The sequence below is a fragment of the Mustela lutreola genome, chromosome 1, assembly GCF_030435805.1.
Source record: "Mustela lutreola isolate mMusLut2 chromosome 1, mMusLut2.pri, whole genome shotgun sequence".
Taxonomy (NCBI): Eukaryota; Metazoa; Chordata; class Mammalia; order Carnivora; family Mustelidae; genus Mustela; species Mustela lutreola.
In genome coordinates this window covers 286,860,239-286,887,639 of record NC_081290.1, presented here as the reverse complement: position 1 = coordinate 286,887,639, position 27,401 = coordinate 286,860,239, and the positions used below count along the sequence as shown (strand labels likewise).

Genomic DNA, 27,401 nt, shown 5'->3' with positions numbered 1-27,401 from the left:
ATTTTTCTGGGAAAAATCGATCCTTTCTTTTTAAAGTAATCTCTCCGCCCCACGTGCGGCTTCCCCTGACAGCGGCGAGACCGAGAGGCGCACGCTCTGGCGGCCGAGCCAGCCAGGCGCCCCGACCCTTGCTTTAGCCAAAGCTCGTGTCTCGAGCTCTGAGGTATGGACTCGAATCCCCCTGAGCAGCAGTGAGCGTGGGAACGAGCCCTCCGGAACCAGTGCAGTACGCATCTGACAAAACGGGGGAAATCAACGCAGGGCGAACGAAAACCAGGACGGCTGCTGACGCTGAAAAAGCACGCGACCTCAGACAGAAGCGCGCGGGACACGGCCCCGAGCTCCTTCCTGGGCTCAGACACGCCGACACGAGGAACAACGGTGACTAGGGCTCGCGAACCCAGCACCATCCAACTCCAAGTCCCGGCCCGGGCCCCGAGGGACAGGCAGCCCACCTTGGAGAGCGCAGCCACCCTCTGCGCCAGCTCGGCCTCCACCTCGGGGAGCGTCTCGGCCTTCCGCAGGGTCTGCTGCAGCTTCTGCTCAGCGAGCTCCAGGCGCTCCTGCAGCTGCCGGTTCCTGTCCTCGGTCTAGGAGGGAGGCAAAGTGTCACAGCGCAGCCCGTCTGCCGGCCGCTCCTACGTTTGATGCAACGAAACGAGACCTAAGCGTGAGAGCTACTGAATGAGCTGACAGAAGCCCACTGTTTTGGTAGCTGCTTCCGAGTACGATTTTTCTTCCTGCGAGGAACATACACCAACTTTCTTGGGCCTGATTTCAACGTGCAAAACACCTCTTGCCAAAGCACTGCTCTTCCTAAACATCTTCAACCAAGTCTCTAAATAGAGATTTTATTTATTTATTTGACAGAGAGAGATCACAGGTAGGTAGAGAGGCTGGCAGAGAGAGAGAGAGAGAGAGAGAGAGAGAGAGAGAAGCAGGCTCCCTGCTGAGCAGAGAGCCCGATCTGGGACTCGATCCCAGGACCCTGAGATCATGACCTGAGCCGAAGGCAGCGGCTTAACCCACTTAGCCACCCAGGCGCCCCCCAAGCCTCTAAATAGAAAAAAGCTCCCAGGCATTAAAGAGAACCCGCGTTCTGTAGAAGCTGGCTCATTCTTCTTGACAACTTAAGGAAAGAAGGTTCGGTCCTAAACCTGCTTAAAAAATGTGAAGGCCTCGCCCTTCACAGACCGTGGGAGTGTAAGCCACACGCAGCTCACACGACCTCAGAAGCGCAGGCCTTCTAAGAGCTCACCTAATGAAATGCTAGTCATGTTATTTTCGTAACTGAGTATTCCTTAAAAACACTCTCGTTCTAAGAAACATTTTTTTTAATGAAGAAAATTCAAACAAGACTGCTCCTTTAAAGAAATTTTAAGAGGCTCCTGGGTGGCTCAGTGGGTTAAAGCCTCTGCTTTCGGTTCAGGTCATGATCTCAGGATCCCGGGATTGAGCCCCGCACTGGGCTCTCTGCTTAGCAGGGAGCCTGCTTCCCCCTCTCTCTGCCTGCTGCTCTGCCTACTTGTGATCTCTGTCTGTCAAATAAATAAATAACATTAAAAAAAAATTTTTTTTAATCATGGATAAGCCAAGGTTCCTGAGAGCCCAACACCTGCTCGCGTGCGGGCTCCTTCTTTCTCCTGTGCATGCGTGTCCGTGTTTATCTGTACGCGCCCTCGGAAGACACAGCACACTATACGCAGTGTTTGGTCGTCTACCTTTTACTGTCTTACATGCTCTGGAAGAGCACAGCACAATGTAATTCTGAATGGTTTCCTAGTATCTTACTTTTTATTACTATCTTGGACCTAACGATACACTTTACAACATACCAGACAAGCTCACTTTGTTTCCAAGAGGCTGGCTTTGGCTCTCCTGCTAACTCCGGATGACCTGAGCAGGGCAGAGAAGCCAGTGTGGCTTCCCAATCACGGGAGGGACCCATTTCTGCACCTGCCATTCACCCCCATTCCAAGTACCAACAAAAGGGGCCAAGGGCCTCCACACTCTCCGCCGTTCCCTCCTCCTCTGATAGATGCTAACATGCACCAGATTAATGTGCAATGAAAAAACAAAGCAGAGCAAAGAATGGAGGTTGCGTAAAATCCTAAATGAGTAAAAAGTTACAAGTTGAGGTAACCAAGTTCTTAAACTTGGTTTATTTCCTAAGATTATAAAATTTCCTAAGATCATAAAAACTTTACACTGAGACTTGATTTCCAACACAAAAGTCACAGGAAAAAGGTCTTTAACTTCATCAGTAATAGACGAAAGTCGAATGAAGTTCAACGAAAGCCAGTACCTGCCGATGCATAGAGTCCTTATTTGCAATCTCATTTTCAAGTTTATCGTTGAGGTCATGCACAGAGGTGGCTTCGCGCTGTGCTGCGAGGTAGCGTTTCTCGAGAGTAGTGATCCTTTCCTCCATGTCCTCCTTCTGGGCCAGGGCCTACGTCAAGTATTTCAAAGGGAAAAAAGGCAAATAATTAACGTATGCACATTAATATACTCCACACACAAAAACCAGACTCAATCTTGATTTTCAAAGTCAAATATAAAACCAGTGTCCTCAAAACTGAGAGGTGCCAATGCCTCCAATACAAATGAAAACATACTTACCTCAAACATCCCAAGCCCCTACATGACCAATGAAGACTCAGCTGTCTTAAGACTACATCTGGCCACTAAGTGTACCAAGCTTACTCTTTCCTACATGATGCTATAAAAGAAACGCAGAATCAAATCTCCCCACACGGCAAGAATGCCGGGCGCTGAAGGTGCGAGCAACGAGGCACGGCCTCTACCGGCCCCGGCACCAGCGGGCTTTCCACGGAGCAGGCGGCGGCCTCTCCCAGACAGATCAGGGGATGCAGCCGTCATTCCCCTGCATAAAGGCTGGATGAAACGGCAGCCAATCACCACAGAACTGGGGCATTGCTATCGATCAACGGAAGCAAAACGCCACGTCTGCTGTAACTGGAAGCCACCGTCTGAGGCCCATCCCGCAGCGAAGTTCACCCTGGGGGGGTCTGACGCAGGAAGTGGGCCCAGAACCTTCTGCCCCGCCTTCCTGTCCCCCACCCTAAAGATTCATCTTAGGTCCCTCCCTGTTTACTGAGGAACTTACATCAGCGAAGTCTTAGTATTTCAAGTGAGGAGTCTTAAAAAGAGAATTTCACAATTCTCTGCATACTAAACTCAGCTACAGAATCTCCTACCCTTGCCAAAGAAAAATACAACTAAGTAGGCTGTATGACCCCCACAAATATCTTTCTTTGTTTTAAACTCTTGGGTGAGTGAGGCCGGCTCCGCTACTGCGCAGAAAGGAAGCCCGTGCGACCACGTCCGAGGGTGTGACAGGTCCTCCTGCAGCCCGGGGGTGGGGGTCGGCGGGGTGTCGGGGAGGGATGACTGTCTGTCTACAGGGACAGCGTAGAGGGAGCGACAGGTGGGGGCGCCAGAGAAAGCATCCTGCCCTCTACCTGTTTTATAAACATGATCCGATTCCCATAAATCACTGCACACGTGGAAACCAGTACCCGTCTACCGGGTCTGACAGCAGGACCCTGGGGACCCCAGTGTGAGCAAGGCCCACTGCTCAGCGGGTCTGACCACCGACGTCTGAGAGCACATGAGCCCTCTGGGCGCTGCGGGTTGGAAAGCTCGGACGGTGGCCAGCGCGTGCCCTCCGCCGCGTGAGGCCCACATCAGTGCACGGACTAGCAACACGACAGACACGGACGCGTGCACCAGAGTGAAACACAAGTGTGACGGAGAAGAGATCCAGACAGTCGACTCTGCCGAGGGGAGACGTGCACACACAAGGGTCCCCCCGAGCACCCGCGTTCAGCTGGACCACGGCACGGCGATGCCCCGTCACTCACTTCGCGGACATCACGCTGTAGCTTGGTGTTGGCCTCCTCAGACTTGATGAGGTCCTTCCTGGCGGTGTCCAGGTCCTCCTCCAGCTCCGCCACGTGACTGGAGAGCGCGGCCAGGCGCTCCTTCATCTGGCTCTGCTCCTCTGACTGCTTGTCTATGATTTCCTGGAGCTCGAGGACTTTGGCAAGGTCTTCCTCGTGGCTTAAAGAACCGTCAGAAGATCTCTGCGGGGGGGAAAATCCTTGAATAGCCTTATTTGGTGAGTTAAGGGACAGAGCCCTTCCCGGAAAGAGTCAAGTGGCCCAATCTATGCCAGGGTCGGCTCCCACAGCCCTCGGGAGCACACAGAGGACATCGGGGAAAGACACAGACACTAAGGACTTGCCTTTCCATTTGTGCTCGGCGTATTTTCTTGCTCGTGGTTCATGTCAAGCACTCCGTCGGTTAACGTTTTTTTCTGATTATTCTGTTCTTTAAGAATCATTAGCTAAAAGCAAAGAATTGAACACAGAGTGAGGAAATAAAGAGAAATTCCTCTCGGAAAGATGCAACTCCAAACTGTCAACATGGGACTGGGCAGCACACACGGTGCTGTTGTCTAGCCTGAACACAACTGGGTCAGCGACTCGGTCAGTGCTCTCGACTGGACGATGGGGACATAAGGGACCGTGTGACCCAGCGCTAAGAGCCTAGTGCTGGTCACTGCAGTGGCCCAAGAGGCTGGCTCGCTGGTCAGAAAGAGCAGTGACGCCTGATGGCCAGCACTGCAGGCTTCCTGCTTCTTATGAAAACAAGGGATAAAAATTAGAGTCCCTCTAATCAAATTCCCTGGTGATTGACGCAGCTTACCTCTTTATGTGTGGCCCCGAGTTCTTCTTCTAACAAGCTACACCTTTCAAGTGCTACTCGCAGCCGCTCCCTCACCTGGAAACAGAGGGTTGAGTGTGTACGTGTTTTTGTTGAATTGCTTCTTAACGTAAAGTCACCCTTGGGACCCATTTGCGTAAGGAAACATGACAGAATGGCTTCAATGTCTTTCACTGATGTTAATGTCAAGAAAACTGGCTTGCTGGGGCGCCTGGGTGGCTCAGTCGGTGAAGCATCTGCCTTGGGCTCAGGTCATAATCCCTGGGTCCTGGGATCGAGTCCTGCATCTGGCTCTCCGGTCAGCGGGAAGCCTGCTCCTCCCTCTCCTGCTACCCCACCCAGCTCATCTGTTCTAATAAATAAGATCGTGGGGAGAAAAAACAAAAACAAAAACAAAAACAAAACTTACTTTGTAACAAGCTTTAAATTTTGCATTTGAGAGAAATCTTCCCCTAAATAAGTTACATTACCCATGACAAATCAATATACAGCATATGGTAAGTCTTAAGACATTTATACCAACCACCACGCTGTAACCATACAGAAGTCTGTCCTCTCACAGAAAAGGTGTGTACAGGAGCTCGAGGGTAAAAGTGAACTGCAGTCACACACGCACGAAGCGTATCCCTGACGCAGGGCACACGCACACCAGGAGCCGCGGGAGCTCGGGCACCTTTTCGTCCAGGGCTTTGTGGTGCTCGAACAAGGACTTGAGGGCTTTGAGCACCTCCACCTCGCTGGACACGCCCGCCGGGGACTGTGCCTGCCGCTTCACCACCGTCATGCGCAGCGACCGCTCGTGCCGGGACACGAGGCACTCCAAGTGCTCCAGCAGCAGCTGGTGGGACAGGCCAAGGCAAAAGCATGTTGAAAGAGCACTTGTGATTTCACACTTCCCTCGGGGGCAAAAACCCCTTTTAACCGCAAGCCAGGCCAAACACGAATCCCTTCAATTCAGTCTAAAATGAGGGAGCCCCCCCGCCCCCAGAATGAGTTAAAACCGCGTTAGTTCTCATCACGACCCAAACATGGTCTGAGCGTGCTGAGCTCATCCGTCAGGGTTGACTCCACGGGGAAATGTCGACAGAGAGTTCAAAGCAGGTCGAGCGGAAGCACCCTGAGTCTACAGGCAGCAGCCATGCCCCCCAGGCAACCCCTGCCAGCGTGCGGACGGCGAGCGCGCGCCTACTGACCCTGGTGTTGTTCCGCTCCGCCTTCAGTTCTGCGATCTCTTCCTCTCTCTCCAGGAGCTGCTCCCTGCAGACGTTGAGCTCCTTGGTAAGTGTCGCGAACTCCTGGGGGGGTGGGGCAGCAAAATGGGAGGGGGGCAAGGGGTCATTAGCCTCCGCACCCGCCCACCACCCCCAGAGTCCTGCAGGCACACAAGCTCCCTCCTTGTGACCCGCCTGAGTCCCAAGTGTGTTTCCGAGCACGGGGTCTGACACCCAAGGGGCCAGGGAGGTTTTCTGGCGCCTCGCAGATATGCAGCTCAGAACCTTGGCTGAGGGGAGAACGCCAGGCCGCGGAGGCCACTGCTCGCCTCCAGCCTCCTGTCCTGCCTCAGCCAGCTCCTGGAGCCTGTGAAGACCACGGGCTTGGGGCAGCCCCAGGAAGGGGCTGACAGCCCCCAAAGCTGGTCCGTTAGCCTCAACTGGCTCAAAGTCAACCCAGTGAAACGGACCTCTCACAACTGCTGGCAGGCCCGTGAGACCAGGGACGCGGAAGATTTACGTCTGTACTCAGAGAACTTTCTGGGGGAAGTGTCCCTGAGGGGATGCGGTTCCCCTCCCTGCTGTGGGGTCGCTCCCCACAATACTGAGCACCGCCCTGGGGCCCGACGCACAGGCAGGCTCCAAGAAGTGGACACACACTCTCTGGTCAGTTTCTCAATAGGCAAAACTCTTCGGAAATAAGTAACGTCTTCTGTCCACGAATCTCCGTATTTCTAAGAGTTTTCTCTTCAAAGGACAAAGGAGGGAATAAAGGTTCACTTAACAATCTGACATTCAGAGTCCAGAGAGTGGTTGATTTAAGCAACTCTAGAAAATTAACTAACAAGTGGCATACTTGAAGTCCATTTGTAAATTAACCCTTTGCAACTCAGAGGGAACTTGACCGCGGAACGCACAGCATTTCCGGCGATCCGACTTCGCAAGGCTGGCGCACAAAAGCCTACAGAGCCACGACAGAACCGAAAACGGGCTGACCCGCCAACGCCAGGGCTTCAACTGTGCAGTTCCACCTCTACCTGCCTTTATTCCAATAAACGCATTGGAAAATCTTCTGGAGATGTGCGACAATTTGAAAAAACTGACAGGTGAACTGAGTAGCCTAGAAAATGTCAAGAAATTAAGAAAGGGGCGCCTGGGGGGCTCAGTCGGTGAAGTGTCTGCCTTTGGCTCAGGTCACGACCCTGGGGTACCAGGACTGAGCCCCATGTGGGCTCCTTGCTCAGCAGGGAGCCTGCTTGTTCCTCTCCCTCTGCCCCTGCTCCTGCTCTCTCTCTCACTCACACTCTCTCTCAAATAAAATCTTTTCAAAAATTTAAGAAAAAGGGGCACCTGGGTGGCTCAGTGGGTTAAAGCCTCTGCCTTCCGCTTGGGTCATGATCCCAGGGTCCTGGGATCGAGCCCCGCATGGGGCTCTCTGCTCAGTGGGGAGCTGCTTCCTCCTCTCTCTCTCTGCCTGCCTCTCTGCCTACTTGTGATCTCTGCCTGTCAAATAAATAAATAAAATCTTTAACAACGACAACAACAACAAAACATTTTTAAGAAAAAGGCATGTCATAAATGTATAAAATATATATAGGTACTAGCCTTTTTTATCATTTGCGGCCATAAAATGTGCAAATCTACTACAAAAAGTTAAATTTTATGAGAGTGCACGCGTGCAAGCACTCCCCCGTCCCATGCCCGGAGCCGCCCGCAGCCGAGAGCCGCGCTGGCCGCGGTCTTCAGTCACGCCTGCGCGCGGGCGGCTGCGGTCCACGCGGTGCTCGCGCGCAGATCCCGTGCCACCTCCTGCGGCTACCACGGCGGCTGCGAGAGCGGCAGGAATCTGCCGGACACTCGTCCTCTCCCGTAAGCAGCTCTGTCCTCCAGTAACTTGTGCGTCGCAGTCAGAGGCGACGGCCTGTGCTTCCAGCCAGTCTGTTGTTTTCTGCAATCCCAGAAGCCCGACCACCACCCCGCGGCCCGTACGAAGCGCCAGTCACTAGTGCTGCTGGGCGCGCTCCCAAGAGGCAGAGCAAGTGGAGACGCCCCAGGAATGAGCAGCGCGCGCGACCCGCACCGCACGCTATGGCCTGCCCTGCAAGCGAAGATGAGCCTGGGGGTCCATGAGGTCTTCGCTGCAGCGGCGCTGGCCGACACAGAAAGCTCGCACTTTCCGCAAAATACGTTCCGGTCCTGCAGAGCAGATGCAGCCGTGCCGCAGAAAGCGCACCCACACCCTCCAGTACCCGTCTTCAAAACAGGGGGAAGTCATTAGGGGACACCTTCAAGCCGAAGGAAGGGAATCACAACATGATTGTCTCTCTCACACACACACACGGCTCTCTACAGACGAGGCTGCTCCCGCTCCAGAACCCGGACCACTCTTTACTTCAGTGTGTCAAGGCAGAGCCACAAAGAAAGGACAGTAAAACTAAATGAGAACAATCCAAACTTGTCCTCAGACCTGCCCCGGGTGGCGTGGAGAGCCGCCCCGTCCCAGAGAGCCAGCGGGCACCGGGGGAGGAGGCCTGGCCGGGAAGCGGCGTGGAGGGGGCCCTGCTCTCCCGTCGGCTCCTGCTCTCTCCCGAGCCGCAGACACTCCTTTCCTATGTGCCAAAGTGAATTAGGCCACATACTCTGATTTCCATCTCCTGCTGTAAATAACCAGCGACCTTCAATGCCTAACACCGAGAGATCTGCATCTAGTCACCGAGATCTCGCATCAGAAAATACCGCTCGTGTTTAGGTGAAAGAGAACCTGATCCAAACCAGTCCTGGTGAGATCCGAGATCACTCACGTGGCGGGCAAGTCCAAGGGCGGGGGCGGCGGCGGGGTAGGCTCGCCGGGCCGGGGCCTGGTGCCGCGATCTGGGTCAGTTCACTGCTTTGCGGTCCGACGACGTCGGGGGCAAGGTTTATCGTGCAGGCCGATCCCTCTCGGTCACTGAACTAGGATGTTTTCTCGTGCCCGCCTTCCCTGCTTCCCTTCTGCTCCTGTTTTACCACTTCCTGTTTCTCTCCGCGATGTTCGTGTGTCTGTTCAAGCATTTACACAGACTCCCTCTGGCCGTTGCTGGCCTGCAGATGGAGGAAACGCACACTTGCGTAGGTGCGGACTCGGAGCATCGGATCTGGTTTCCAGCTCAGCCTGAGCAGCTTTTCCTGCTGGCGCGTCCCTCCCTGCCTGGTGTCCAGCGGCTGCCCCTCTAGGCGTCCCAAGGCCCAGAGGCCAGAGCTAGGTTTCCACGGTGACTGAGGGTTCCTGCTGCCTGTTCCTTACAGACGATGTGGATCCCATGAGAGAGTCACCCGACAGTGTGGCCCAGCCCAGGCAGTGCTTCCTACCCTCCCGAGACCCACAACTTCCTATAAAGCCCCAGTATACCAGGGACAGAGACCTTCCGTGGGGAGCCTCATCTGAACCCAGCGCCAAACAGCGAGTCTGATTTTAGTTCTAGTTCCTCTGGACACATTAGTCCCTGCTACCCCCCAGTGCAGGAGCCAAGTTTGCCACTGTCCCTGCACGCTTGGTGCTTGGAGTGCCGCAGGCCAGGGAACCAGGCCAACTCACACTGACCACACACTGGGTTTCTCTTCTGTTTCTGTACTGAAGGGTATTTTTCTCTCGGGGGGGCCTGGCTATATATTTGGGCTGATTTCTTTCTATATTTAAATTTTACCTTTGCACTGCTGTTTGCGGATGAGCCCAGTCAAAGAGTGAGTTTGGGCTGCACATGGACAGGCAGCCACTGTCCATTCCAGAGCTGGCTGCTCGTCCGCTCTAGCGCAACACAGGACAGGCGTGCCTGGCCCCTTCAGGGTGCTCCTCGCAGTGACCCCTGTGTGGTCAGCGCTCCAAGCGGGAAACGCCCTGGCTACCATGGGAGCGGCGTCGAGGTCATCTGTGACGGGAGGTGGCCATGTGGCCCCAGAGGGCTGCCGGAGGAGAGGGCGGCACGGCTGAATCCCAGACAGGAACCGGCTGTCTGGCAGGGGAGAGCCTCTTCACAGAAGCACAAAGGTGTCTGGTAGTGGAAAAGGGTGTCCGTGGGCTGCGACCCAGGCGCTATGCAGGACAGGGTGAGGGAGGCTGGGTGGGGGCAGAGGTGACACGGAAGGCCCCCGCGCACCAGAGTGAGGAGTCCGATTTTATCCTGAAGGCGCTGGGAGTCGTCCATCTACAGACTTTGAGGGCCCTGAACAGGGAGCCCAGGCAGTGCTCGACACAGAGGGCGGGCTCAGAAGGGTCGGAGAAAGCCCTGAGAGCCGCGCTGGAGCGGGGCTGGAGGAGGAGGTGAACAGTGGGAAGCCAGCTCCAGGCCCACAGCTGCAGAGCTGCCACGGCCCTAGGAGACACGAGGGTCTGAATCAAGACCCGGGTTAGAGAACCTGAGACCAAGACAGAGTTTTCAAAATGGAACACAAGTAAGCAACACACCACTTGTCGTGCCCTTCACCAGTTTAAAGGATTCCCTGTATGGGGCAAGGAGTGGAGGGGGCACCCATCAGGCACGGCCCTAATGCAGGCAGGCCAGGGCGCAGGCGCTGGCTGGTTCCAGACAGGCTGCACTGGACAGCCAATGGGTCCGAGAGCGAGCAAGGCCCGGGAGGGCTCCTGAGCTGCGGCCAGAGCAAGGGACGGACAGGCAGCATTTCTTGAGGACGGCAGGGCCCTGGGCCGGACGTGTGTGGGAGGGAGCTCGGACAGTCCAATCCAGGTTGTGTCCCATGTGGGGCATTAAAGACAGGCCGTGGCAGCATCAGGTAGACAGTGTAGCTGCTGGGGTTCCTGGGGATGGCGGCGGAGGCGGGAGGGCAGTCTCACTGCGGGCAAACCACGCAGTGCTGAGCGCAGGGACACAGAGGTGAGGCTCAAGGAGGTGTCTGATGCCGATCACGTGGGACATGAGGCACAGTGGGAGCGGCCGGCGAGCAGGAGGAAACCAGGAAGGGACCGTGTCAGGAGTCCAATGCTCCCAGGAGGACAGTCACCCGGGCCGCTGATGCTCACGGAGAGGCGGGCCCGCTGAGGCGGAGGGCAGCGGGGGCCGTGGGCACGGCTGTCCCGGAGCAACGGCGGGTGGAGGCCTGACTTGCACAGGAGTCAGCAGAGCATGGGAGGAGCAGCAAAGCCTGGAGTCAGGGGTGGGAGGTGAGAGAAAGAGGAAGATCTGGGTCCAGAAAAGCCCTCTCTGGTAAGAACCCAGGGGAGAGGAGGACTGACCGGGCGGCCACTCTGAGCCCCTGGGAGCAGAGCACGGGGGTGGCGCAGAGGGCGGCCCGTCCTGGGAGTGCACGGCTCCTCCCCGGGGAGAGGAAAGGCTGCCCAGCAGAGACCCAGACCAGTGGGAGACGTGCGGTGGGCGTTTATGGGCCTCGCTGAAGTGAAATGCAGACAGGACGGGCAAGGCAGCGGGAGAACTGCCTGGGGGAGCGGGGCCCGGGACCACCGAATGTGCACAGAGAAGGCAGCACTGGGCGCAGCATCCTGCCCACTGAGGACAGTGAAGTGAAAGCAGCCAGGGGCTAGCCAGGCTGTGGTGGGATTTCAGGCAGGAGAGGAAGGAGAGCCACGAGAAGGGCAGAGGGCCACTACGCAGACACCCTGGTAGGGTCCTGGACTGTGGGTCCAGGAGAGTTGAATATCAGTGTTTTATTTTTAAAAGCCTTTCGATTACGAACAAATCTCGCTGGCTTTGAATGAAATACCTAGTCAAATCATAGCAAGCAGACACGGGATACTCAGAAGGAGTGAAACGATGCTCCAAAATTCTGACATGCTCTAGCCACGAGGAGCTGACCACCACAGAGCCTCTCAGGTGAGTCCTGTGTCCCCGCCTAGCTAGGAGGGGCCCATCACTCCCACGGCCCCCGGCTAGAGAAGCTGGTCACTCCCGAGCCCCCGGCTAAGAGGAGCCCACCATTCCCATGCCCTCGAGTTAGGAGGAGCCGGTCACTCCTGAGTCCCCAGTAAGGAAGAAGCGGTCACTCCTGAGTCCCTGGTTAGGAGGAGCCGGTCACCGCAGAGCCTCCTGGATCGTGGCCGTGGGCTCCCGGCCGTGGGGGGATCACCTACCTGCCTTACCCGCACTTAGCTACAAGCCCCTCACCGCAGACCCCCACTGGCTCACTTTTCCTGTAACTCCTCCTTCATCAAAGCAAGTCTGAGTCTGAAGTCCCTGACGTTTTTCATAGATCCCAAACTGTCTTTTGTTCACCTATGAAGAGAATGTATTTATTTCGCATCATTTTGGTTCAATGTAAGTGTTTCTTACAATTAATTCAACAGCCCAAACCACTCTACAATACACTGCTTTGGCGATGGTAGAAAATGAATTTCTAAGATTTCACAATTATGCTTACTCAAAGAAAAACCTTTCTCTTTGGACAAAAGAATTCAAGTGAAAAAGTATCAACCAAATTTAAACTTAGGAGTTCAGATAAACATTCGACAGGAAATTCCAAAGTTTAAGATTCCAAAAGCATGTTCGTATGCGGACCGTGTTTGCGCTCCCACTGTAGGCAGCACCAAAGGCAGCAGAACCGGCCCCAAACGCAGTCCACGAGTGACCCGCCTGGTCAGCACCACTTTCTCCTCTTCAGAAAAGAGGTTTACTTAAGAAACATGGCAAGCTGAACGTAGGAAAGTGACCTCTAGTTACTAGGATCAAAGTCTGAAGTATTTCTTGGAAGGGAACAGATGCGCCCATCCCCGGAGTTCTCTCATTGTAATAAAACAGAAGTCCGAGCAAAACAGATTCGTGCTTCTGTTGGACATTCCTCGGACTGTGAACCAGAAAAGCAACATTTAACCATCAGAATCAGGTTAAGAACCTGGTTTCACATAGTGCTTGAAAATGCTGACGAAATGCTAGAAATGCAAGAAAGGACGAATCCTTTCTGGACAAGAAGCTCAGACCTGGGTAACAGGTTCAGGTCATACAAGTCAGACACTACTGATCAAAATCCACACTCAGTCCAATTTTAAATTAAGTCCCCTGGCTCAGATGTGACACTCAGCTCCCAAAGTGACGAACATGGTCGGCCCAGTGGTTGCAGGAGGACGACTCTGGGTAGAAAGCAGCTGTGAAGCCTCACCCCGCCCCCTTCTCCTGCCCTGGTCCCCTGGTCATCACGAGTTAGGAGTTACATTTCCACAGGCTTTGGTATTGATCTTCACCACTGGCTCCATTTTATTTCTTCCTGAGTTTTCACTATTCTGCTAACCTGCTGAGACAAGAACAAAGCTTCACGGAAGGCAGGTAACACCACGTCCTTCACACGCAGGAGCAGAGCGCGCCACAGACAGAAACGGCTCTGATTTTGAGTAATCAGAAAGGAATACCTGAAAAACGGACTTGCCGAGTGGGCTTGGATTATTTTCTGTCGGTAGAAGCTAAAAGCATGCCAAATTTTGAAAAGAAAACTGGAAATTTATATACCAAAATGAATGAGCAAATCATAAGTTCTGAAACCCCAGTGTCTTATTAAAGGCATTAAAGGTATGCTCAGAAAGGTCATAGAGGGCGTGCCAGGGTGGCTCAGTCGGTTGTGTCCAACTCTTGATTCCGGCTCAGGTCCTGATCTCAGGTCATGCGCCCGAGCCCCACGGCAGGCTCCGCTCAGCAGGGTCTGCTTCTCTCCTCTGCCCCTTCTCCCTCACTCTCTCTCTAAAATAAATCTTTTTTTTTTTAAGATCTTACTTATATTTTTGAAAGGGTGAGAGAGTGCGCCCAAGCAGGGGGAGGAGAGGGAGAAGCAGACTCCCTGCTGAGCAGGGAACCCAACATGGGGCTCAATCCCAGAACTCTGGGACCATGGCCCAAGCCAAAGGCAGACACTCAACCAACTGAGCCACCCAGGCGCCCCCACCCCCGTTTTCTAAAAGGAAGGTGACACACCGTTGCCCATCCATGCACGTGAGGAAGCGGGAACACTGGGAGAGAAAGCAGGACTGTAGGATGGGGCTCACGGGCTCACTAGACTTACTTGGAGCCACATCTCAGTGCAGCGGCACTGGCTTTTCAAACACTGACTAGTACTTGCAAGCATCAAAATAAAATTCACAAGCAGTTAAAAAATCCCAATATATATAATTTATGTTTCCTCGTCAGTTTCTTTCAGCAACGAACACTGACAAAACTTCTGCTCATACTGAGTATTTAGTGATGAAATAATCAAGACTATATGCTTTGAATCCAAAAAAACATGGTGCAGAACAGTATTTCAAGCTGATCTCAATCTGGGTAAAAGCACACACGTGTTCGTATTTTCCGTACGAACACAAGACAACTACAGACGGACACTCACCTAATGAAGGTCACCCACTGTGGCTGGAAATGAGACTTTCAACTTACACTTTTTATTCAATTTTAAGTATGCATTTTCATCGTTTTTTTTTTTTTTTTTTTTTAAATCCCTTCCGTGCTCCTCTCCTAAACTCAGGAGAGCTACAGGACCCAAGCGTAGCGCTCACAGCCACGCAGACGCACGGCTCTCCCTGGAGTCGCTGGTTCTTTCTCTCGCTCTCCTACCAGTCCCTGCACCGCGGCTCCCGACCCCGTCACTTCACAGCAAGAGCTCTGGCTGAGACCCCAGCGATGGCCTCATCTTGGCTGGTCCCAGGCCGGTTCCAGTAACCCTGCCACCTGCCCCATGGGGAGCCCCGGCCTCCTCCCTCCCACTCTCCTGCTCCCATGTCCTCTGCTCACCGCATACTCGCTGGTGCTGCCACGGCTCCATCCTAGGTCCCCTGCCCGTCCGACACACCATGCCTGCCTGACCGGTGTCCGAGACTGCCCCTGCCACCGCCACGCCCCGCCCCACTACCCTGGGCCAACTCCCCCATGGTTCCCTGAACACGTTTTGTTCCTGTGCTGCTTCTGGACCCACGGTCGTCCCCCGCCGCAGACCTGTCAATCGGCCAGTCTTCCCCTGACCTGCTCCCGCCACCGGGCCAAATGTCCATTCGCCCTGGAGGTTTAATTTCTGGCGGGAGGGGGGGATATTTATTTTGTCTTTTGTTTTTTTCTGCCCCCTCTACAGGCCCCTTCAGTGCTCAGTGCCCAGCAGCGAGGAGGCCGGGCGACGGTTCACCGGCACGGGGCAGCTCCAAGGGGCCTTGGGAAAGGGCCCCCGGCAGCGCGCACGAGGACACACGCTCAGAGGAGCATCCTCAGGTCAGTTGCCATGACTCCGTGCTGGGCAGCAACTCACCTCTCCGACCACACACCGGTCTCCACGTCCTCCGTCTCCGATGTGGGGGGGCAGCACCGGTGCCCCACCTCAGCGCACAGGCCAGACAACCGAACGAGCACCCCGTCCCCGTGCCGCCCCCGAGGGTGCGCCCTGCTCTCAGCAGAAGCCAGCTGCTCCACAGACGCGGGCGGGACGGGCTTCGGGGCTCTGACTCCCTCAATTGGCCACACGGCCGAAAGGAAGTCCCTGGGACACATTCAAACGTGAATCCGGGTCCCCACAGCATCCACACGCGTGAGATGGGAGAAGAGCACAGGGCGCTCAGCGCGTCCGTCCAGAGGGCGCCCTGGGCTCCCAGCCGCCCCCCACACCCCACCCCCCACACAGACTTTTCCCGAACAGCGTCAGCTCTCCAGTCGCGCTTCCTGCGTATCTCGCCCTCAAGTTCTTGGAGCCTGTGACCCCCTCTCCTCACAGCACCCCACGGACTCTTGGGGACCCCGAAGCCGAGCTGCACGGAGCACCTGCCAGCCCCCAGCTCCTGCTTCTCGCCCGCACTGCGTCCTGGGCTTCGTTGGTGGGGACGGAGGTACGGCTCCTCGCCTACCCAAGGCTTTTGGATGCACGTTCCTTTGCCCCTCACTTCCCTTGATTAAGGACGGTAGTGCAGAGGGTTCGGAGCCGGTTCTGGGGACGCCGTCCTGTCTGCAGCCACTCGGACGTGCGCGCCTGTGAGCGCAAAGGCCGCCCGCCGCAGGCCGGCTGCGCCCGCGCTGCCCGCACTGTGCCCTTGCAAACGACGCGGCTACGGGGACGCTCCCCGCCACCTGCCCATTCTGACCCTGCGCCTGGTCCACCTGCGGGACAGACCCTTGGAGCGACCTCCTGGGGCCTGCTCCCCCCACCCCTGGGCAAAGTGAATAAATAAATCTCAAGGAAAACAATGCTGTGAACCTCGGCAGCTTATAAACCACCAGGGATACAGATCGCAGAGGCCGCGGACTCCGGCTCCGGCCGCTCTGTTTACTAAAGTAAACGTTATTCCGGCTGGGGCTACACTCCTCTAACAGGCTTCTTTTCTACGTCCGGTTACATCACCCGGATGTAAAACATCTCCAGGAGATTCTTCGACTATGTTCTCCGCCCTTCTTTGCTGTGACAGCTGCTCACCTGTGCTGAGCCATCTGGGAACCCCAGGACACCAACCACCATGCGGGCATCCCCTCGTGCCTCCCGAGTGCCCTCACTGCAGGACGCCAGGCAGATGGCGGCTCCCTCGCTCTCACGCCGCCAGGCTCGAGAACCACCTGCGCCAGGATGCCGGTCGTCTCCCCCCCCCCGCCGCTGCGGCAACGCCACCAAAACCTGGACCACATAGACATATGGAAGTGACAGCAGGTGTCCTTCCCCACAAGTGGCCCTGCTCCTCCAGTCACCTGCTGTTCCACTGGCCCCCGATGCACCCAGGCACTGCCCCGTGGTTCACAGGCTCACGGAGCTGCTGTGAGTGAAGGTGGGCCAGGGTGCCCTGAGCTGGCGACACCTCCAGCACAAGGCAGCCATGTCCTCGCTTCCCGTAAGCACTTCAGCTGTGCAAAGAAAGCCTTGATCGACTCTTCCACATGTGATCAGACACTCTGAGATGCTTTGGGGACCTTCATTAAGTTAGGTTCTAGATGAGGAGCAATGTTCAGACACAGGCCCTCACAGCAACCCACAGGCACAAGTGCACAGCCAGGGCTGTGAGACAGGACCCCGTCGGCAGTGCCATGAGGCTGCTCAACTGACAGATGAGAAATTCTGACCCAGTTCTGGCAGGTGCGCTGCATGCAACAGGGTCCCCTCACCCTGCCTGTGACCACGGGGGCCCTGAGGACAGAATCCACAAGACAGTGATGGAGAGCGTTGGCCAGCATCTCCCAAGAGCCAGAGGCGACGGCAGAAAGCCCAAGGACAATGCATGGGAGGTGGGGGCGGCTAGCAGGCCACCTGCTCCCCTCTGTGGACGGGGCGAGGCCCAGACACCAAGCTGTAACGGCCAGTGCTTTACCAGGGACTGCCGTCTGGGGCTCAGCAGAGCTGCCAGTGGGAGGACGAGCCCGCGGCGAGCCCCACGGCCACAGAGGCAGCAGCACCCAGTGCCCGGCGGCCCGGCCAGCACACAAGCACTGTGCGGGGCAGGGCCGCAGAGCGAAGGCTGCTGGCATCAAGGACAGGGAACTGAAACACCTTCTGATTCTCTCTCATGTACTTCTCAGAACAGGAACGACACTGCCTCCAAGAAAACCACATAGCTGGGCTGCTGGAAATGACCCAAATAAAGCATCTGCTGTCCAAGGAAGCATCTCTTCCGCCTGCACAGCGCCTGCCCCTCCACACCTGTCCCTGTCCTGAGTGCCCCTGTCCCAACACGATGGCCCTCCGCCAGTGCCATGGGTGCGCTGACTGCAGCCCTTGGTAGCCTCCGTCCGGTGAGCTCCCGCCCTCAACGCCGAGACTGTCGGCCATGCGGCTCCACAACCCCACGCCTCCCGCATCTGCGGCCCCAGCCCCACGGCCTCCGGGACACGGCCCGCGAGGTCTCACCCTGAGCTCAGTCACCCCCCCTCCATGGCGGGCTCTCCCAGCCCGCGATCCCTCCGCGGACAGCACACTCAGTTTTACCCCCTGCCCCTCGCGGCGCCCCCCGCGTCTGCTCGGGGGGAAGGAGCTGCTCCCCACACCCTGGCAAAGCGGCGGGCAGAGTGCGGGTGTCCCACCAGCCGGCGTGCGGGCACGGAGTCAGGGACATGCCACCGCCAGCAGCCGCTACTGCTTCGTGACTCTGCTCAGACTCTCGCGGCTCTGAGGTTCCCGCCCCACGAGCCTCGGGCACAGACAGTAGCTGAGAATAAATCCGAGGTCTCGGCATGAAACTCTGACCAAAGGGACCTCACTGGGGAACTTCTCTGTGGCTCTGTTACGCTTCGTCAATAGAAATACACGGACCTGAGAACGAGCAGCCCTTTGAGCGAGGACAAGGAAGGTCCCAAGCAAGATCAAGAAGCCTGAGACGCTGCGCCGGGGGCTTGGGCGACGTGAATACTCGTTTCCGTAACGTTAGATCTGCCTCCTGCTTTATGGCTTCCAAGACCTTCTCCTACCTTCTCCCACACGTTCCGCTCGGCCACCCTGCCAGACCCACACGCTACCTCAGTTTACAAATCAGAACACAGGCCCAGGCGGGTCAGGGATGGGCAGAGGTCACCGGCTTACCAGGTGGCTCGGCGTTCACAACTCTGCACAGATGTTCTCTTCAGAGCCTGGCGAGACCCCAGGCCAAGTCCCCCCGCCGGCCGAGGCGCCCGAGCCCCAAGTGTGTGCGGGCTGCGAAGTGGCTTGCACAGACGCCTTGCGCCTCCGGAGCCCCCACTCGCCGCAGGCCACTGGCCGGGGCCACCGCGGTGCTCACAGATCAGCACGCACTCCTGACACAGTAATGGCACCCCGAGCTCACGCAAGACCAGACAGTCTCAGGAGTGAAGGCCTCTGGCCGAGAGGCCATTCTGCAGGGCCCCAAGGCTTGATGTGGGGGGCGGGAGGGAAGCGTGCTTAGCAGTGAGGGGTACAGAGGGGCTGGTCGTGACCCACCACTGGGACCCACCACCATCCTCACACAGGCCCATGAAGCCCCAAGAGCTCTCCGTGGCTCCTTTTGTCAATCAAGGGTGACCTTGATACACAGTCAATACAGTTTTTTTGAAGATTTTATTTATTTGAGAGGGAGAGAGCGAGAGCAAGAGAGAGAGCAGGAGCTGGAGGGAGAGGGAGAAGCAGACTCCCCGATGAGCAGGGAGCCTGATGTGGGGCTCGATCCCAGGAGCCTGGGATCATGACCCAGGCCAAAGGCAGACGCTTAGCTCCCCTACCAGGCTCCCCACATCCAATACTATTTCATCTCTGTTTTTCTTAAAACTGATAGCATTTTTATTTTTTTTAAAATTTTTAGGGGCGCCTGGGTGGCTCAGTGGGTTAAAGCCTCTGCCTTTGGCTCGGGTCATGATCCCAGGGTCCTGGGACCGAGCCCCACATGGGGCTCTCTGCTCAGCGGGGAGCCTGCTTCCTCCTTTCTCTCTGTCTGCCTCTCTGCCTGCTTGTGATCTCTGTCAAATAATAAATAAAAACCTTTAACAAAAATTTTTTTTAAAGATTTTATTTATTTGACAGAGAGGATGAGAGATCACAAGCAGTAGAGGGAGGGAGAAGCAGGCTCACCACTGAGCAGGGAGTCCCCAAACCACCCGTTTCAGTCCTTATTTGCTAAGTGTCCTTTCTTTCTGCCCGGGGGAGTCGGGGCAGAGGGCGGACGGCCGTGACAATTCTCCCTGATCACCCAGCCAGGCAGTGCCAACACCGGCCGCGGCGCTAAACGACACTACATCCTTCAGTTTAACAGGCACGACTGTCACTCCTCTTAGTCCCGCTGTTGCCATGTCACTGAGTTTGGCCATCCAGCCCATGGACCCCCTTCCCGCCTCTCAGGAGCAGCGCGTGGCCCGGGGAAGCCGAGAGCAGCCAGCGCCTCTCCTGGAGGTCAGGACGGCGCGGGCCAGCCCTGGGCCCGGTTACACGCTCGGAGCCCGACTGTGGACGGGAAGGAGCACGCGCCGGGCGCACAGGAAGCTTCCCCCAGAGCTGGGCTCTCCCGCCTTCCCGGAAACGCTGCCGGCTGCCCCGTCCTGCACACGACGCCCGGGCAGCGTGCGGCGAGGCCCGCTCGCTATGCGACGCCGTCTACGCCCGCAGCGTGGAGTGTTACCCACTGGCGCATCGCAGGTCACACCGCCTCTGGGGCGGTGCCGCACACGGTGGGCACTCGGGACGCCGAGGACCGCGTGCATCGTAAGCATCCCTACCGCAGGGACCCTCTCGCCTACTGGCCGCAGCCCCCACAGGGAAGCAGGAGGAGAAGCACTCTTCACCACAAGCAAACTCCGTGATGCGGCCCAGTGGTGACCAGCAGAACAGCGGCTGGCGGTCACCGCTGCGACACCATCACAGGGATGCTCACATCGCTGTCCCCACAGCCCGTGAGGCTGCTCTGATGGCGGGCGGCCAGAGTCCAGGCCCCGAGCACGACGTGTGGGTCACAGCGCACGGGAAAGCCCTTCTGTGTGCATTAGCAACACCGTGGCCCCCGTGCAGGCGGCGCCAGAGGGAGGACCCCGGCGGACAGCCCAGCGCAGGACCACCTCACGGCCCGGGCAAAGCAGGGAGCAGAGGCCCTGCAGCGCCCAGACCTCTCTGCGCCCCGTTTCCTCCCCTGTAACACAGGGCGCCAGCTCTCCGGATGGTCTACAGTCTGCAGTACACGTTACAGGACGCAGACGAGGCTTCGCGGAGGCGATCCCGATGCAGAGGCTGCGGCGGCCGCGCGGGCTATGGTCCTACTGCGTCTCCCAGGCAGCCGGGCCCCGGCCCCCGGCCCCCCGGCCTCGGACGGCGCCCCGCACGAGGCAGACGCGCACGACGTCTGCTCAGTGAACGCGGAGCTGGTGCCCCCCACCCCCGGGACGGACGAGGACACTGGATGCTCAGGGCTGAGGTCACGAGGGAGAGACCGCACGCAAGCCCTGGGCTCAGCTGAAGAGACTGCGGGGCCGCCCGGAGCTCGGGGGCGTCGGGGCGCGTGGGGCGCGGGCGGGAGCGGCCCGCAGACTCGGCGGGTGCGACAGTGACGCGCTGGGCGCCCCCGCGTGCCTGCTGTCAGCGGCCCGTCGGCGCGACGAGGGAGCCGCGCTTGCTCTGGGAAACGCCGCCCGACAGCAGGACGCCGGGGGCACCAGCTTGCCCGCGGCCGCCCTGCAGCGCGTGTGGGCGGTGGCGGTGCGGGCACGGAGCGGGCTCGGGAAGCCGCACAGCGTTTCTGGGCCATTAGCGTCCACGGGTGTCAGCAGTGGAGCCCTCCACGGCATACCACACTGTTCAGGGAACACTCAGGCTCGTCACAACCATCTTCCCCGCCACTTCTCTGTTTACTTCAGGGCACACAGGACACCCGGACCTGACCTGCCATCCCTGCTCCCCCACAAACTTCCCGCAGGGGCGTGAAGAGGTGCCCTAGCTTCGTAACGGCGCCTGACGATTTCAAGAGAAATCAATGCCTCGGGTTACAGATGAGCCTCAAGGAGACCACAACTTTCTTTTCTTTTTTTTTTTTTTTTTTAAGATTTTATTTATTTATTTGTCAGACAGAGAGAGACAGCACAAAGAGGCAAAGTGGCAGGCAGAGCGCGAGGGAGAAGCAGGTTCCCCGCCGAGCAAGGAGCCCGATGTGGTACTCGATCCCAGGACCCCTCAGCCCCTTAACCGACTGAGCCACCCAGGCCGCCCAGACTTCAGCTTTCATACACACGATTCAACTTCAGCATGCCACTGCCCAAAATCAATTTTTATATTTCTGTTGGCAACGGTTTCAAACTACACCGCAGGAGGGATAATTAGCCCATTTGCAAAGCACAAAAACTTGAAAATGCAAGACATGCTTCAAGCTCCCAAATTTCTTTTCATGGCAAAATGTCATTTCCTCCTCAGAATGAGAATGAGACCCTGACAGCCAAGAGTAAGAACGTATGGGCGGACCTCGCCTGCCAGATGAACCACAATCTCAGCCTGCAGAATTCAGCCAAAAGCCGGCTTCCTAGCTACAGGGAGAAAACCTACAGAGTGGAAACATTTTGTCCACATCTCTGAACGAGCAGAGCCAGTGGTGACAAAGCTTAGCTGGGCCTCATCTCTGAGGGTGAAACAGGCACAGTTACCAAAGGCTCCAGGAGCACAGGCGAAACCAGGGCGGCCGTCCCACCCCTGGAGGGGGGTGACTCGGGCGGGGGGGGCAAGACTCCTGACAGTGCCTTTTTCTTGAGTTCTGACTGTTCAATCATGTACATGCTTCAGGTATTTGAAAACGACTCCAAAATAATAAATCCAAACCCTAAAATTAGGAATAAACAGAAGCAAATGAACCTAATGGAATATCAAATTTCATACAATTATGTGACCAATTACTTTGCTTTCAACCCCATTATTCTAACTGTATAGTTTGTTTTTTTTTTTTAAAGATTATGTATTTATTTAAGGCGGGGGGGAATGAGAATGAGAGAGAGAGAGCATTGGAGGAGAGAGGCCAGCTGGGAAAGCAGACTCCCTGCCAAGCAGGGAGCCAGATGTGGGACGCGATCCCAGGACTCCGGGATTATGACCTGAGCCGAAGGGGGAAGCAGGCTCCCCACTGAGCAGAGAGCCCGATTCGGGGCTTGATCCCAGGACCCGGCGATCATGACCTGAGATGAAGCAGAAGCTTAACCCACTGAGGCACCCAGGCGCCCCAACCTGAGCAAGTTCTTAGGGAAAAATAGGCCTTCTCTAAATAGACACAAGAAGAAATATAAAGTCAGAAGAATCCTATTTCCGCATAAAAAAAATGAATCTGAGATTGAAAACCTTCTCACAAGGAAAGCCCTATACCAACTGGTTTTGCCAAACAACTCTTCCAAACACTGAAGGAAGAAAACATCAGGCTCACACAAACCCTTCTGGGAACACACAAGGAACACTTCCTACCTTGTTTTATGAGACCAGCACGAACTTTAACACGGAAACCTAACAAGGACAATACAAGAAAGTACCACTATGGACCAACCTCCCTCATGAATTAATCCTAAGCAAAATATTAACAAATAAAATCCAGCAAAAAGAGAATACACAGAGGGACGCCTGGGTGGCTCAGTTGGTTAAGCAGCTGCCTTCGGCTCAGGTCATGATCCCAGCGTCCTGGGATCGAGTCCCACATCGGGCTCCTTGCTCCATGGGGAGCCTGCTTCTCCCTCTGACTCTGCCTTCCACTCTGTCTGCCTGTGCTCGCTTTCGCTCGCGCTCTATCTCTGACAAATAAATAAATAAAATCTTTAAAAAAAAAAAAAAAAAAAAAGAGAATACACAGAGATCAAGTCGGGATTATCGTCATGTGGCAAAAAAATTTTAAATTAAATCACCACACTAACAACAACAACAACAAAATCACTTATCCCAAAAATGCAGAGAACACATTTAAGAAAACTTAATGTAATTAATTCATGATTTAAAAGAAAACCTTAGCAAACTAAAAACAGAGGAGAACTTTCATATTTTGATAACAAACATCCCAGTAAAGCCACAGCCGGTGTCACAGGCGATGGTCAGCCACTGCAAGTTCTCTCTCCGGTCCTGGGAGGGACACAGGACACCTACTCTCCTCGCTTCTGCCCAACACTGCACTGAAGATCCGAGCCAAGGCAAGAAGCCAGAAAAATAGAAATGGTTGTTGCACTGGAAAGGAAAAAACTTATCAAAGGACACCCCTGAGAGAATGAAAGGCAAACCCACAAGACTATTAAAAAAAGTCTGCCATTCCTATGTGTATTCAAAATAATACAAAGAACTCCTTCAAACCAATAAAGAACAAAGCAGACAACCCCATCGAAACATGGGCAAGAGGTAATTATTTCAAGAAGAAGATATCCAAGCGGCCCACAAGCGCACACAGAAGACCTGCCCCTGCGCATTCACCCGACGTCGGGCAGCAGCGAGCATAGCCCACAGCACACTCAGCCTCCTGCCCCGTAACGCCCACCAGACAGCTAAAATGCAGGAACTGACACCACCAAGGGTCGGACGGCCACGAGCGCGCACACACCGTGGGTGGGGGACAAACATGCACTCACTCAGCGACGCCGCCCCTCGGAGCACACGCACCGGCACCAACAAGCACCTGGGACTGCCCACGCCCAGCGGGAGGAAGAAACTGGGGTACGTCTGCGCCAGGGACTAGACCGCGCCAAGAATGAGCAAAGCTACAAGGGGCCAGACAGACACATGGCACAAGCACAGTGCTCAATGACTGTCTCATTTACACGAGATCAGAGCACACCAACGCCATCGATGGCGCAAAGTCAAGACCACGGGTAAGCTTTGGGGCCCAAGTGCTGCGAGTGGGTCGGAGGGGGCTTCCAGGAAACTTGGCCACATTCTGTCTCTCCGTCCAGGTGCCGCCTGCCTCAAGGCCTGAGCACCTGAGAGCAGCATTTGAGAAAGAGGAACCATTTAGTAAACGGTTCGGGGAACTTTGCTTGCTGCAGCGTTTGACGCGAGTCTGGTGGCGTAGTGCGGCGGACAGCTCTGTGAGTAAAGGCACCTGGACTGCCAGCACAGTCTGTGAGCAAGTAATAGCATACGTTAACAAACTTCGACGACGACATACTCAGAGAAAGTCACAGCGGGGAGTGTACATTTCAGAAAACTTTTTTTCACTTAGCGAACACGTGCTTGTGACCAGCACCTGGTTTCCTACCACAGTTTATTCTTCCTGCTGGGCAGGGGTAGTCCCAGGTGCTCTCAGGTGCTCAGGCCTTGAGGCAGGCAGTGGGGAGGGGAGGCAGGGAGCTGGGCAGGTGGGCAGGTGGGGAGGGGCTTAGTGGGTGTGGCCAGTGTTGCACTCTCCACTCAACGAAGAGCTTCCAGGCTACAGCACACTGAGTAGTAGCTAAAAACAAATCACGGGGCAGTCGTGGCAACCGGGGACAACATGGAACTCCTGTCCCTTCTGGCAGGTCACGTATGCTCCGTCTTCCAAAAATCGACCTGATGAAATACTTAAGTGTTTGATATGCACTTCAGTGCACGGCCTCAGATTACACTAAGACACATAACAATCATGAAACAAGAAAGCAAAATCTACTGAAAAGTTGACAAAGACACTAAAATCCGGTGGCGCATCTCTGGCCCATGCTTTCGAGCTCGCGGTAATAAAACCCGACCTGTGCAAACCACAGAACTGGTGAGGCTTGCACGAGAAGAACCGTGATGGTCCTCCGAGCCCACGGAGAGGGAGCACGGCAGCCCTACTGCCAGGCTGTTACTGCTGAGGAGGAAATGCAAGCGTTTGGCTTATCAATCTTTCAAAACCGACTGCAGCCAAGAAACGCATTCGGGCTAGCAAGTACTCATTCACCAACTGAGCACGGCAGACGGACGGCGGGAACACGAACGTGCGCTTCGGCAGGCCCACCTGGAAGGGCCACAAAGGCGCGGACTACGGCTGAGTCAAGCGGCACCCGGGCAGCTGCGAGCACCCAAGCACCCGGTGCCACTCGCCTTACGCTTTCGTGGGTGATGTTCTCCCCTCCCTGTCGTGACGTCCTCGCTCGGCTCCTCAAGAAGAGGCTTTGAAACACCAGTCAAACGTCACAGACTCAGAGGAACGACGTTGGTGTCACTGTCAGCCATGAGACAGTTCCGAAGGAATCACTGTCCGTCTCATGCCCCCCCACAACAAACCGCACTCACAGAGCACAGGCGTTCTTCTAAAGGTGGACTGTAAGAACAACCTTCCCGTGAGCTCACTCCTATGTGCCCGTTAAATTTCCTTAGAAAATGGGAGCTAGGTGATAAAATCCATGAGCAGCACACGTTCAGCCAGAAGGGCCTGAGACAACAGAACGGAAGGCACCACGCAGCTTGGGACGCCTCGTGGCCCCCGTCCAAAATCTTCGGAGCACCGTCCCAGATCTAGACAGCTCCTTCTGCTGCCCGAGGAAGGGAACAAGAGTACGAGGTGTTTACAGCGAAGCACACCACGGAGTTCATCCTTGCTCGGTACGTTTAACCGTCAGAAACTCTCTGCACCTGACTTACAAAAACCAGAACCATTTCACACACTCGCCTAAAACATGAACCCCATGGAAGAGGACACCATAAAAACACACAAGAGAGGAAAAGCAGAATCTGTGGAGCTCCAGGTGCAAAGCATCCATACCTGTGGGAGCGCAGTGTTGAGCTGCCTCTGCAAGGAGTCTCGCTCGTGACCGACCTCGTGCAACTTCCCCTGGGTCAATGCCAGCGTTTCCTGAGTCTCTCTCAGCGTGTCCAGAAGACGGTCCTTCTCTTCCAGCATGGACACCATCAGTTGTTCGAAATGTGAATCTGCGTCGGGCTGGGATGGGGAGCGGGACCCATGACTCCCACTTCCTCCTGGGGAGCCTTCGGCTTCGCTGATGGTCGGCATCACCTCGCACATCATCTTGAAATAAAAGACCCAGGCTCTAGTCATTAAGTGCAAAACGGGGGCTCCCGCAAACCTGCAAGTCTGTGTGACTAATACACCGAAGGCTGACCGGCAGCCTCTTTCTTCTCAGCTCTGGCTTTACTCTGAATATAAGTAAGTGGGGGCAAAGGTACACCGGAGTGTGGAGTCTGCAACAACCCACAAGAGGAGCACATCACGGCGCGCAGTAATCCGGGGAAGGGGTAAAGACCCCGGAGACTCGGCTCCCATGAAGAACAAACCCTGTGGCATGTTGTTTGCGAAGCCCCACTTCCCAGTTGCTGGAAACAAGTGTGCTTCTGTGACCCTTTTTTTTCCCCCTATTTCCCGGTGGGGGAGAGAGAGGTCGAAACACAGGCCGCCCAATCCCTTTTCGGGAAAAGCCCAGAAGGAGCACAGAGCCCGGGAAGCTGACCATACGAAACCCACCAGGCATCTTACAGGAATGCGAGCGGTCCGCTCCCGGAGGACGGACGGCTCCCTGAGCCCTCGGGCCGGACCGGCGAGCGCTCAAAGGAACCGGGCTCGTTCCGCGCCGGGAAAGGCGTTTTCCAGCGGCTGCAAGGTGCGGCGGTGCGGCACCCGAACTACGCGAGTCCACAGCCCAAAACAAGGGAAGAAAAGGAAACTTGGACAGCGGACACGGAGCCGGTCGCTGCGGCCGCCGACGGCCAGGAAGGAAGGAAAAGTGAAAGGGGAGCACCGGGACGCTGCGAAGGGCGGCCCGAGGGGCAGGGGCGCCGGGCCGGAGGCTGGACCCCCGAGGAGCCGCTGCCGAGCACGGCGCGCCGGGCGGCGACACCACGACCGCGGTCCCCTCGCACCCGCGCCGGGCGCCGCACAGTCCCCGGACCCGAGGCGGGGAGGACCGCGGACAACGGGAGCGCAGCCCGGGTCGCCGCTTCTCTCGGGCACAGGTCCTCGGCCCCCGCGCCCGGCTGACCGGGGCTGACCGGGGCTGACCGGGGCGGACCCGACCACCCGGGTGACCGGGCGCCGCGGTCGGCGGAGGGGGCGGCGCGCGGCCCCAGAGCCGGTCCCCCGGGGCGCGTCGGCCAGGGGTCCCGCCGGGCTCCCGCCCCCGCGCCCGGGGGCGCTGACAGCGAGCGCCGCGCACC

General features: G+C 56.4%; 1 protein-coding gene across 4 annotated transcripts in view; it reads right to left on the bottom strand.

The window, feature by feature from the left end:
- PPFIA1 (PTPRF interacting protein alpha 1) overlaps positions 1-26,259 on the bottom strand; it is a 67,913-nt gene extending 41,654 nt beyond the window's left edge. For 2 of the 4 annotated variants that reach the window (XM_059150568.1, XM_059150559.1), the window contains exons 1-3: positions 3,888-4,131; positions 2,306-2,452; positions 456-590 (exon numbers count right to left, since the gene is read on the bottom strand). In XM_059150568.1, coding sequence (XP_059006551.1) covers positions 456-590; positions 2,306-2,452; positions 3,888-4,013 — 408 coding nt within the window. In that variant the 5' untranslated portion in view covers positions 4,014-4,131. Of the gene's footprint in view, positions 1-455; positions 591-2,305; positions 2,453-3,887; positions 4,133-4,270; positions 4,373-4,734; positions 4,810-5,425; positions 5,591-5,945; positions 6,048-25,995 lie in introns of those variants that run through there. The other 2 variants (XM_059150570.1, XM_059150569.1) reach the window with 2 other exon arrangements.
- Positions 26,260-27,401: the final 1,142 nt, after the last annotated feature.